This window comes from Schistocerca gregaria, chromosome 2 (genome assembly GCF_023897955.1).
Source record: "Schistocerca gregaria isolate iqSchGreg1 chromosome 2, iqSchGreg1.2, whole genome shotgun sequence".
NCBI lineage: Eukaryota > Metazoa > Arthropoda > Insecta > Orthoptera > Acrididae > Schistocerca > Schistocerca gregaria.
The window spans coordinates 395,125,852-395,139,605 of record NC_064921.1 but is presented as its reverse complement, the minus strand read 5'-3'; the positions used below and the strand labels follow the sequence as shown (position 1 = coordinate 395,139,605).

Below are 13,754 nucleotides of genomic sequence, written 5' to 3'. Positions count from 1 at the left end.
AAACTGGTGGTACACCCTAGGGCAGCTTTGAATAGACACACAAAAGAGGCACAAAGATCATCAAGCTCCTGGAAGGAAAACATGTCTGAGATTACCCGAACTCCATCCACAATGGAGAAACCAAAAGGGAGAAGAGAGCCAGGCTGAAAACGTTGCCAACTGAGTGATTACTGACAATAAACGGCATTACGGCCATGTAACCTTCTTGTATGCTACCGTAGTTATGAACTGACCTCTGAGAGGAACTTAGCTGTCACCATATACAACCAACTTTCAGGAGGGCAAGGCCAATGCTGAGTAACCCAGATGAGCATATGTTGGGAGGTTCATTGGGGAAACTGTTGCTCCCACGGCTACAGTGGAAACAAATGTTCCTATGTGCACTTGTGAGGTTAATACACAACTTGGTGGTAGGAGGACTGCCCTAGGGAACAATGGCATGGAGATGAAGCACCATACATTGATACAAGAATGGAGTGAGGTTTGACTGTCCCAATGATTGATGGCAGACAGTCTGGAGATGCTCTATCCTTTCCACAATGGATGCTGTGTGCCCAGCAATCTGGACAGTCTGCACATTGATGCATCATGAAACAGCCAGGCCAGGAGAAGATGGGAGACCCTGCTGCATACACTGATGTGGTGTGACTGGCTGCTCAGAGGCCATTGACACATCTGAAAGTGACAAGTCACGACATTGCTGGTGGGACAAGGACTTCACATGCTTGGTGGTGATCGAAATGCTTCTACCTGGGAATGAACCATAAATCGTTCTGCTAATGCATTCTCGAAAAGGTGTGCAATTTTCAAAATACTGTCCAAGGAATGATTGTCTAGCTTGAGGGCTGCAGTACATGCTTCTGAATCAGGCACCAATTGGACCACCGTGCCTTGATCAAGGAATCTGGATATGATATTTTGCAAGATGGGTTTGCACAACTGAAATCACAATATCGGCTCAGCCCTTGCAAATCCGTCACCTATGAGTGATATGACTGACTCGGTTACTTGTGGTATTGATGGGACTCAAGGTGTGACTTGACCACTTGGAATCGTTGTGAATAATAGTTCTTCAGCAACAAATACATCTCCCTGAATGTGAGTGCAACTGGATTGAAGAGGAGAACCAGCTTCTTTAGAAAGAAAAATGTCTCCAGGGAAGTCCGCAAAAGCAGGAGAAAGTGTTGAAGAGCGCCATCAGAGTAAAAATGACCCACATGCTGTTTCAGCTGCTGCAAATATATGCCTCAACCTTCTTTGGTCTTTTCAAAGGCAGAAACAGGGGTGCACAGGACTCTGCCTGGGAAGCAACCAGCCTGAGTGGGTTGTGAACCCCAATGCTGCATGCATTATGACGAAAGTAGAATTTCCTGGCATAACAAGTCAATTTTCTGCTGCAACAGCTGTTGCAATTGCTGCTGCAGGAGAAGCTGTTGCTGGTGCTGTTTTACAAATTGCACAAGTTTTGCCTCCATAAGACACTGCTAACCTTTCCCCTTGTTATCAATCACACTAACTGTAATTGGATGCAACCAGAAGGTGCTGGCCGACTGCATCAACAATGAGTTGCTGAAAATGATGGAAAGATGACAACAACAATGGATGGACAATGAAGACAACATGTAGAATGAGAAGTCCAGAGAGTAAACCAAATAAAGAGTCTGGGCATAACAGTATCACAAACCAAACAATGGTAAGTGCAATGTACTCATACAATATGAGAGTGCAGTTGGAATGTTCCTGAGGTTCAAGCCACTGCATTGGCTCACAAGTTTGGGTAGCGACAGTAGCGCTTGCAAATTTTAGGAGCACTGCCTAGGTGCTGCCATCTTGGGCCATGCATTCTGGTGGACTTTCAAAATCATTGGGCTGGCATACCAGAGAGTAGTTGTTGTCCAAAATTACTGAAATCATGAATTTGTAAAAAGAGAAATCCTTCATTTTTGATGATTGAGCATATTGATATATTTAGTATCCCTTCTGGTGGACAGTGAGATGGATGCAGAGGATTTGGCATGGCTATCATAGCAGAATAGAACAGAACATTGTCATGAAAGGTGAGTACAAAGAGTGGCACGGGCAGTGCCGTTAGCACAAAGAGTGACATGGGCATTACCACTGACCCAGGGGTTTACCTGTTGGTTGGAACTGGCCATGAAGGCAGTCATAACACTGATTTCAACACCTACAGACCCAGCTTTAGCTTTGCATAGTGCTATGTTCCACATGCTCTGATGTCAATCACTCGTGCTGATCATGTTGTATGTTTCTTTGTGCTTATTCTCTAAATGGTATTTGGTATCTATGCTCCCCATAAACTTGAGTTCAGCTCCCCAACTTGTAGTTGAGCCACTATCAGCTAGCATAGTTACATTCGTACTGACAGTGACAATTACATTATTGTAACTGTACTGATAGTGGCCCAGGCCCTGGAAGAGGAGCTCGCTTCCCTGCTGTCCCTGATGCCATTCACCAGTTCTGACAAGGCTACGGAAAGGTGGGAGAATTATCTGCACCAGTTCTTGCTGCACTGTCAAGTAAGGTGTATCTTTGATTCAATTGCTAATGCTGCCTTGTTGTTGTCCAGTAGTGTGAGTTTATATTAAATCATTCAGAAGTTGAAGCCCTCTACTGACCTTGAGAAATTTGTGTTTGATGAATTTTGTCAGTTGCTCATGCAGTATTTTGGTTATCCAACACATGTGACAGTGCCACAGTTGCAGTTTAACCAGCACCAAAAGCACCCTGGGCAATCATATGCTGTGTTGATAGTTGATCCACAAGGTCTCTTGTGCAAGAGTCATTTTGAGTGTCTCAATTTGCTACCTCATAAGCGGACTTGGTGATGTGGAAAGTTTCACGTGGTTGTTCAAGACTGAAGTGAAGAAATCTGTGTCTAACTCATATACTGCGACAATGCCTTATGAGTTATCTGAATATATACCAGGTGATGTTGGCCAGCCATGTAGTATAGTGGAGCATTTCAATGGGTGCCAATCATGGGGTCTTTTGAATTTGTTGCACCCCCAGTTGCATGCCTCAGATCATTATCATTCATCATGTTTTTATCACAGGACTGTTATGTATGCCCAGTCTTTCAGCTGGCAGCTGGGGTGGCTGCTTGATGTTGTGGAGGGCCACAAAAGTAGGCAGTTGTTTGTGATGGCTGTCAGTTGGGAGCAGCTGATCTGTCATTCTAATCATTTGTGGCTGAGAGGCTGTGACCTGCTGGACCTATGATGGTTGGTTGGGTTAAAAAAGGGGGGGGGGGTGGAGAGAAAAGTACCAAACTGCTTGGTCATCGGTTCCTTGTTCCTATTAAAACAAATCCACAAGGGAAAGAAAAATTAACGAGACATACAGCACGATACAGACAGGAAGGATAAACCACAAGAACGACAGAAAGGCAACAAACACTACAAGGGCCAAAATAGGACACAAAAACCACAGCTAGGGAAGCAAGAAAAAGGTAGAAGAGATTAAAACAAGAGAGCAGATAACCATGGCTGGCTGATCACGAGAATAAAAAGGATGTCGCCAGGTTGTGCCATAAGCTTTCCATTAATCAAAAAAGACGGCAACTAGGTGTTGGCACATGGAAAAGGCTGTTCAGATGCCAGACTCAGGTGATATAAGATTATCAGTGATACAGCAACCCTGGTAGAAACAGTCCTGGCATGGAGCCAGTAGGCGACATCACTCCAGGAGCCAACACAACTGCCGACTTACCATGCATTCTAACAGATTACAAAGAACATTGGTAAGGCTAATGGGTCAATAGCTATTCACATCAAGCGGATTTTTACCAGGTTTGAGCACTAGAATGATGGTGCTCTCCCACCATTGCGATGGTAAGATGCCATCACACCAGATCTGGTAGAAGATGACGAGGTGATGTCGCTTGTAGTCTGACGAGAGATGTTTAATCATCTGACTGTGGATTCAATCTGACCCAGGACCGGTATCGGGGCAATATGCAAGGGCACTGAGGAGCTCCCACACTGTAAATGGAGCGTTATAGGGTTCACTGTGCTGAACAGTGAACGAGGAGGCTTTCCCTTCCATCCGCCGTTTGAGGGTGCGAAAGACTGCGGGGTATTTCTCAGACGCAGTGTCTCAATCATAGTGCTGAACAAAGTGCTCGGCAATTGCGTTTGCGTCGGTACATAACACACCACTGATTTTAATGCCAGAGACACCTGTTGGGGTATGGTATCCAAAAACACGTCTCAACTTTGTCCAGACTTGGGAGGATGATGTATGGCACCCAATGGTCAAGGCGTACCTCTCTCAACACTCGTGCTTCCGTCTTTTTATAACCTGGGTGCGGGCAAGGAGTCATTTAAAAAGCTATTAGGTGCTCCAGGGAAGGGCGCCGCTTATGTCACTGAAGAGGCCGCCTACACTTTTTAATGGCCTCAGCAAGTTCTGGTGACCATCAAGGTACTGTCTTTTGCTGGGGCCACCCTAAGGAACAAGAGATCGCGTTTTCCATCACAGAAATGATCATCCTGGTGACTTGCTCAACCACTACATTGAATGTTACCATTTGGGGGAGATACAATGATGACAGCAGAGGTGAAAGCTTCCCAGTCTGCCTTGTTTAAAGCCCATCTGGGTTGGTGTCCATGGGCATGATGCTGGGGGAGTGACAGGAAGATGGCAAAGTGGTCACTACCACACAAGTCATCGTGGGCTCTCCAGTGGGCAGATGGAAGAAGTGCTGGGATGCACGTGATAAATCAGTAGCCGAGTAAGTACCATGAGCCCCCCCAGTATTTAAGAGGCAGAGGTCAAGTTGAAACAGTAAATTCTTGACCTCTCTACTTCAGCAAGTAAGCATAGTGTCACCCCACAAGGGATTATGGGCGTTAAAATGTCCCAAAAGTGGAACAGGTTTATGGAGTTGATGAATCAGCGCAGCCAATACATTTAGGATAGAGCACCATCTGGAGCAAGATATACATTGCAGTTACGATTATTTCCTCTGTTGTCCTTATCCTGGCAGCCATAGCTTCAAGAGGAGTTTGAAGGGGCACAGGTTCACTACATACTAAGTTCAGGACAGAGACGCAAACTCCTCCTGACATTCTATTATATTCCATGTGGTTCTTGTAATATCCCCTATAGCCATGGAGGGCAGGGGACCACACTGCTGGGAACTAGGTTTCCTGGAGGGCAATGCAGAAAGCAGGTCTAAAGCTTAACAGTTACCATAGCTCCACAGCCAGGTGGTGGAAAAAGCAACAGCAATTCTACTCGAGGAAGGTGTGAAGTGTGCAAGGAGGCAGGTTACACCTCAGGGTCACCTGCTGCCATGGATTGAGTATTTATATACATTCCTATAGTGGATGAGGCACCAGTGAGGTCCAGGTCCTTATGGGACACTAAGATCTCCACCTCAACTTCAAATGCAGAATTGGTAAGGAGTGGTTGTGTTGGGGCCACTGGAGGGTCCTGTTTCTTAGCAGACTTCTTCTTGGTTTACTTGCCCTTTTGCTTCTCTTTAGGGGCTTGCTGGGAGGACTTCTCTGAAGTAGCTTCAGGCACAGAGGAAGACATGAAGCTCTTTGTCCAGTAGCTCTTGGCTCCTTTAGCCACTGATGAGTGTCTGCTGTTGCATTAGTGGAGACCATGGAGCCAGAGGAGGCTGTTGCTTCTCAGGATGGGGGTAGGGGAGGAGGGGACAGATTTCCCCTTTGTTTGGGGGGGGGGGGGGGGTTGCTTGCTCCAAAAGTAGGTGCTTTGGGACCAATGGAAGATTTAAGCAATGGAAGATTTGCCCCCTACAAGCAAGGGGGCAGATGTATTCTGGTGGCCCGGAGGGCCCACTGTTCGTGGCACAGAGTGTGGTACTACTCGCACTTGTGATGGCAATATTTGCAGCATATGTGGATGTCAACCGAAAGGGGTGTAATCATTCAAATTTATGTTTAGTCAACCGGTCCAGTGTCTCATACTCCATGATTTTCTGCTCCTTTTGGAGTACTGTGCAGTCTGGCAAGCAGGGTGAGTGGAGCTCTCCACAGTTGATACAAGTGGGAGGAGGTGCACATGAAGTATCTGGATGCAGTGGACATCTTCAGTTTTGACATGTGGTGCTGGAAGTGTAGCAGGAAGACATGTGCCCGAATTTCCAGCACTTAAAGCACCGCATAGGGGGAGGGACATATGGTTTAATGTCACTGTGGTAGACCATCACCTTGACCTTTTCAGGCAATGAATCACCCTCAAAGGCCAAGATGAAGGCACTAGTAGCAACCATGTTGTCTTTGGGTCCCCTGTAAATGCGCTGGATAAAATGAATACCCTACCATTCTAAATTGGCGTGGAGCTCATCGTCAGATTGCAAGAGGAGGTCACGATGGAAAATAATTCCCTGGACAATGATGAGGCTTTTATGGGGAGTGACAGAAACAGGAATATCACCCAGTTGGTCACAGGTGAGTAACGCCCAGGATTGGGCTGGGGATGCTGTCTGAAACAAGGCTGCGGTCTCCATCCATTCTGCTACAGACTAAATACTGAGGCAAATACGGTTCTCTTCTTTCTGTAGCACTATGATCTTCCCAAGGTGTAATGTGGGAGGGAAACAATTTAGGCTCATACCTGTCAGCATTGTATTCCATCTTGCCCTTCTTAGAGACTGCTGGTGCCATTTGGTCAACAAAAGAGATAAGATCGTTCGCTTCACTGCGGGTCATCCGCCCTGATGCCATCCACTCTGATCAGGGGCTCTCCCCACGTGCACCACCCAGCCACAGCAAAGGCCACCTGGCTCGATGGCCATTGGTGGTAATCTGGACGTCCCATGAAGACGGGCATCTACTCCTTGGCATATGTGGAAGTTTACAGCTCAGGCATCAGAATGCAATCCCCATGTCAGAGGGCTACCACCATATGGGTACACGACAACCCCACCATAACTAACTGGCTACCATGCTGACTATTGGGCACAGAGAAATTCAATACTGCCATGGGGGCGAAAGAGGACAAGAAACAGTGGAAGAAGATGGCATACCCCTGAGCATCCTTGCCTAAATAGTTGAATTCAGGTGGAGATGCAAAGCCATGACAAGAAGAGATTCAGAAGATAAAATCTAAGGGCACTATGGATAACTCGTGCACCACATAAGGTGTCCTTCCCCATATGGCCCGCACTTCTGTAGAATTTGGAAAGTGGCATGTCAAACCATAAAATGGGACCTGAACTTATAGGGCTGAAAAGTGTGAGACTCCTTTTAGTTGCCTCTTATGACAGGCCGGAATACCGTGGGCCTATTCTAACCCATGAACCCAGAGGGAGGGATGGGGGGGGGGGGGGGGGGAGACCTATGATGCCACCATCTCCAAGCCAGCTGGGTGACTGGGTGACAGGGTTGGTTTCTGATGATGTTCAGGTGGATGGCTCCCAATTGCATAGTATGCTCCCCACTGCTGCCTCCAGTGTATTCTTTGGCATCCTACCTTCAATCATGGAACAGGGTGCCAGTAGGGCTAGCTCCTGTGCCTTACACAGTGGAACTCATGGAATTTAAATAAGTACCCTCTTTTTCCTACTCACCAGTTGCCAAGTACTCACCCCTGCCCATGTCAGCAGGCCAAGCATTACCCCAGCCTCCCCAATGTGCCGTGCTCCAGGTGAAGCAAGCTGTGTCAGCATTGTCTTCTTCAGTGGTTGATTTCATTGCTGGAGGATCTCATGCTCTCTCTGGAATTGCAACAGTGGTTACAGCACAAACTGGGTCATTCTCAGCCCAATGTGGCCTGTGCTGGGAGGAGAAATCTAGTATTCTTGCCAGTGGACACTGAGATGAATGCAAAGTAGCTAGCATGGGTATCACAGCAGAATAATACAGAATGCTGTCATGGAGGGTGTGTGTAGAGAATGGCATGGACAGATGCAGTGACCCAGGTGTTTACATGCTGCTGGCAATAGGCCTGGCTGGGAAGTTCTAATGGTGATTTCAATACCCACAGCCATAGCTGTGCCTCAGTGTCAGTTGGTCATGGTGGTTCCATGTTGTGTTTTCCTTTGCGCTCATTCTCTACTTGGTGTTAGGACTCTCTGCTCCCCTGTAGATTAACTTACATGTTGAGATTCAGTACCTCATGTGGGCTTCAGTTCCCTGGCTTGTAGTTGAGCAATTGTTAGACAGCATAGTTGCATTTGTGCCAACAGTGATGATTCCACGGTGTTGTCATACCTATACTGATACTAAAATAAGTAATCATCTTATTTAATTTTAACTTTTGAAAACACCAATGGAAAATTAAGAAAATAGATATTTATTTAACGTAGACAAGAACAGGGCTGATAATTAGCAATCTACTGTGGGATATGTAGTTGTGAAAGAGATATTCAGAAAAGAGGAGATGCCAAAGTGAGAGAATAATAATATGATGCTTACCAGTAACTGATGTCACGTCTTTCTTATTTGTATTAAGCTTCACTGGTGGAAGTATTGTCTCTAATGAGTAAAATCCTTAGCAAAGTATTTGAGTACAGGAAATACACAACTGGTATGGATGTCATGTAATGGAAATTGAATGTAAAGAGATAAATATGACCTGGATTCAAAAAATATCTTTCACCTTTGGAAAAACCTAGGAATTGAAATAATTTAAAATTGAATGATGTTACCTTTCTCGACTCCCCGCTGCTTCAGAGAAACCTATTTTCCATGGAGGATCAAGTTCTCCATTCCCTTCATTATAGGGAGTGGAGGGAAGACTAGTTCTGTTGTGTCCAGACACATCAACAAGACTCATTGGCCGCTGAGTCCTAAAAAGGTATAAAACCTAGTTTGAATTTAAATATTTCCTTCCACTAAGTAAAATAAAATATGTAATACTTGAAATCTTTTTTCTGTAGAACATAATGCATTATAAAATTAAGCTATGAGAAACCAACAGTGTTAATTTATAAATTAATATTTGTTTCTATTTTAAATATACAGTTTTTGTAATAGACAGTAGTGCTACTTGCTCTTTTAATGAGAGTTATATAATACAAAGAGCATTACTTTATTGTAAATCATTTTTAATTTTGTTATTGATGGAAGAGATCATACCTGTACACTTGAAACTGACGTGGATCTACGTAAAGCCTGGAATTACATGAGAGATCCAAAAACTGCAGCTGGTTTGGGACTAGTGTTGCTAGATTTATTCTGTCAAGTTGATTGTGTGCCAAATCCAAAACCTGAGGAAAGCACATTGTATGGTGTACAGCTCTGAACAAATAATTATATTATGAAAATATACATAATATGAGCACAAAAAACCTACTTAATAAACATTTCTGAATTATGAGCTCCTTCTTCTGACAGAAGAGATGACAGGATACAAGAATAGATACATCTAAATTAGTGTGGGAAGTGGTTGAAGAGATTCCAAGAGTTCTGTCAGATTTATTCTACTGTGGTCCATATGGTAAAAATATTGTCACTGTATCTCATTCACACATTTAAAGGACTGAAGGTCTATGGATTCCAGTCAAGTTCTTTACAAGTGATCTGTGGGAGGACCTACAGGCAGAGAGAGCCAGGTTTACATGCATACCTCAGATATATTGCATACTTGCCCTTTGGATGTGGAATAATTATTGGTCAGTATGAAGCTGATTGAGATGAGCAGGATTTATTTATTTACTGGTCTTCAGAATCATCTTTCTACAAGTTATGCAGATGGTGACATAGAAAAAAGACTGTATTTGATATGTGACAAGCCATAGCGTGACGTGATGGTTGATGACATGATTCAATGTAATGAAATCCTATACATGGTGGAGAAAAGTTGCATCATGAAATTTTAACCCTGGACAGCTGATGCCAGTAGGAACTGAAATTACTAATGTTGTGTAGGTTGACAACACACCATTTTTAAACTATGGAAACTTGGTACCATGAACTCCAATTGGCCATGGGATTGCCCTTTTGCTGTTCGTCAGTTGGTGGGCAGCACTATGGCTGCCAGTTCACACATACAAACGTTCCTCACCCCATCACTACCCTAACATGATAGGCACATGTGTCAAATAGGTCTTGCTATTTGTCTCCATCTCACATCAGAGGCATTCACACATAAGCTTCATTTCAGAGCACACACATGTCACTTGCAATTTAGTCATATAGTAAGCATGGCAGCACAGTAATCTGAAGAACAATGAGATATGGTTTTTGTTTATGGACTATCCAACAGTGATGTGCATGAAGTTCTTTGGTTGTATGAGGAATGATACCCATCAAGACATCACCCACACCCACAAATGTTTATAGAAATTCACCAGTGACTTGGTGAAAGAGGCGAAACAGGCTCATGGTGATGCTGGAAGACATCGAAGACGGCAGGATGCTGTATTTGAAGAGACTGTTCTTGAGCGCTTCGAGGAAGCACCTATGACAAGTACTCGAGTAGTGATCTTTTTGCTGCTACTATGAGATGTTTGGCCATTTGGCCATTCACTTTGTGACATTTTACGATTGTTCAACAAGTTGTGATCTGTTGCAAATGCAAATACCAAAGCGAAGCGTGAGAAATGATGGTGAATGTACAATTCCTTAAATGGTACAATGTTCAAATGTGTGTGAATTCCTAAGGGACCAAACTGCTAAGGTCATTGATCCCTAGGCTTACATATTACTTAAACTAACTTATGCTAAGAACAACACACACATCCTTGCCCGAGGGAGGACTCAGACCTCCAATGAGAAGGGCCACGCAGTCCGTGACATGGCTCCTCAAACCACACAGTCACTCCACGCAGCAAATGGTACAATGATACTGAGATTAGTTAACATGTGATTCATCCTATTGTGATGTTTGTCCCTGTTGGTATTGTTTCACTTACTTAGTGCCCATGTGAATGACATGTAATTTGTTTATGTGCACTTTCACTTGCCAGTGAATATCAGTAAATATCATAGCTTCAGTGCCTCCAAACTGTGTTACATTATGAAGTGAGATCCCAGTGGTACCTATCATATTGGGTGCTTTCTGCTCTGTGAACTAGCATCAGTTTCTTAACTTCCAACATAACTTATTGTTCTAAAAAGTGATATTAAAAAAGGAATAGAGCATAATTTTGCACAGTAATTACAATACCATTATTAAACATTATTGAAAGTGAAGCAATAATATATCCAGATTAAAGTGAACAGCAGTGTGTTATTCATCTAAACCTAAAACAGATAACGATACTCTAAAAAGATTCATTGACAGGATATACACTCCACCTTTTTATGAATGCAACTGGAACTTCAGTGTTTTAGAAGATTAATTGCTAGGATATTTAGTTTTCCTTCTCTCTTTACCGTGATTTGCTCACAGTTCATTGTTTTGTCTATCAAGTGAATGACAATATGCCTGCTCGTAAACTGCAGATATACAATCACAATTTTCTTCAACCAGTATGCCTATGGAATATTTCCATTTAAAAGCTGAAGTTTTATGTTTGATATAAAATGCTTGGAGTACAGTGACATACCTTCAATGAGCTCATCTTTGCAAAGCAGGGGCTCGTATATAATCTGTTAGAGTGAACTCTTAAAACTCTTAAATGTTCTAGCTGAGTTATGTTGTCTGGCAGGTACTGCAACTTATTGCCTGAGAGAATCAGTTCTTCCAAGTCTTTCCATGCAGATATGCAGCTAAAAAAGAGTAGAAAACAGCAATCTTTAGTAACAGTTTTTTCCAGCAGCAATAAGCTAATTTCAATATAAATGCTTGATCCAAAATGTAACATTACCTTTCAGGGAGTCGGGTCAGACAATTGTAAGCTGCATGAAGTATTCTTAAATTTATGAACTTGGCTATAATTTCAAGTGAATTGTCAGTAAGGCAGTTAGCAGTGAGATAAAGTTTCTCCATCTCATAAACTTGATTGTCAGAAAGCTTTAGAGCAGACGGAAGTTCACATAACCTGTTGTTGGATATGTTCAATACCCTCAGTCTGCAAGAAGAAAGCATAGTTAATATGTACACCAAAAAGTTTCCTTTGATAAAGTATAGAGGAGACTTGAAATTGTGCTGCCCTCTGAAAAGCTGTAAAGAGAAAATTTGTTACAACTGAACACAACATGAGTGGAGAGGAACATGAAGAAATTTTGTTTACACACGCACTTACAGAAATATAGTAGAGCATGTATATCATTTAATTACACATTAAATGAGAATTTCTTTCATTCTTAAATAGCTCATTTCACTAAATTCTGAAACGTGGTGAAATGAATGTTAATGCTTAAAATGATTATGTTGTAAACACAATTCAGCATTCATTAGAATGAATGTTTTTAACATCTGGCAAAAACTTCAAGAAATATACTTATATTTCTAAACAGAGGAATTCAAACTCAATTCAGATCACATTACAGCATTATTATTGCTTCATAACTCTTTAACATGTATACATATATTTTTCATTCAAATGCGTCATGCAAACAAACATGAAATAATTTTAAACTTTACCTAGATAAGGCCATAAAGAAATTTGAAGGCAGCATAGCAATGCTGTTGCTCTGAAGAAAGAGCTCCTGCAATTGGAGATGTCCAATAACACTGGGCAGTGAAGACAGTTGATTGTAACTCAGCTGCAGTGTCTGTAGACTTGTGAGGTCACTGCAGAACATATGCTCAGGCAACGAGTGCAGTTTGTTATGGCTTGCAAACAGAGCCCGCAGCTTGTTACAGCCTGGTATCCAATTTGGCAACATCTCCATCTCATTACTATTTAGGGAAAAAATTAAATTATTTAATTTTTAATTAACATATAAATCTGAGCTATGTTCACAGATGAAAGCTTAAAATGCTAATTGAACATAATTATACAGAACCAAAAGAATGTTCAGGCTACATGTATCATATGAAATTTAGAATGGTGTTATTAAGCTGATGCAAATGGCAGATAAAAATGTTTGGTTCCAGATATGCAGCTACAATACTTTAACTGTGGAAAATATGGAGTAAATTTTCTTCTTTCTTGCAATTATTTCGATTGTATATTGTCCTAGGAAGGTTCTAGTAGAATGCCTTTTTATGGAATGCCTTGACAATGAGGTTGTCTTGAAGGAATAAAATTATGTATAATTTCCTTCACACTCAAAACTTTGTTTCAGAGCATTTTGTTGAGCTAAATAATGTTTGTTGTTTTAGAAATGACTGCTGATAGAAATTTTAGAAAGAAGAGGCATAACTACTATGGCTATACTTGCTGAGAAGCAATAACTGAAATGAATAAAGGGAAATAGACAAATAAAAATGACTTGATGTCTTTTTTGCCCTGTTTGTGGACACATTTAAAAAACTCTTGTGGTGGATGGTGAGACCTGCAAAATGAAAGTTCAAATGAGAAATGATAATAGCGAGCTCAAATGCAGTGGTGTTGGTTAGGGAAACATCATGGAGTAAAGAGATATCAGTGTAGATTCTAGGACACTGATGACAGCAGAATGGAAATAGTGAGCCCTTGAAATTACAAATATGCTGCCAGAATTAATAAACATTTAATTTAATAACAATTTTATGTGAATGACAAAAGTACCAGGATCAGACCAGATAAAAGAAGTGAAGTTTCCTGTGGTGACAAAACAATTTTTCTGTGTAGTATGCATAGCAAAAATAAAGATAAGTAGTTGCTCTTGCCATATAGAGGTGACAGAATTGGGTTTAATACAGACAAATAACATCTAACAGTAGGATTATTGTTTGTAGCTGCAGCTGTCAAGAATTTTGATAGGGTTTATTACAAAAGATTA

The 13,754-nt window shown here is 42.2% G+C and overlaps 1 protein-coding gene across 1 annotated transcript in view; it reads right to left on the bottom strand.

Moving 5' to 3' along the window:
* LOC126322142 (protein phosphatase PHLPP-like protein) overlaps positions 1-13,754 on the bottom strand; it is a 413,563-nt gene that overhangs the window by 36,794 nt on the left and 363,015 nt on the right. Inside the window, exons 11-15 of the mRNA XM_049994260.1 lie at positions 12,469-12,726; positions 11,750-11,953; positions 11,489-11,651; positions 9,075-9,205; positions 8,645-8,785 (exon numbers count right to left, since the gene is read on the bottom strand). Of these exons, the coding sequence (XP_049850217.1) occupies positions 8,645-8,785; positions 9,075-9,205; positions 11,489-11,651; positions 11,750-11,953; positions 12,469-12,726 (897 nt within the window). The remainder of the gene's footprint in view (positions 1-8,644; positions 8,786-9,074; positions 9,206-11,488; positions 11,652-11,749; positions 11,954-12,468; positions 12,727-13,754) is intronic.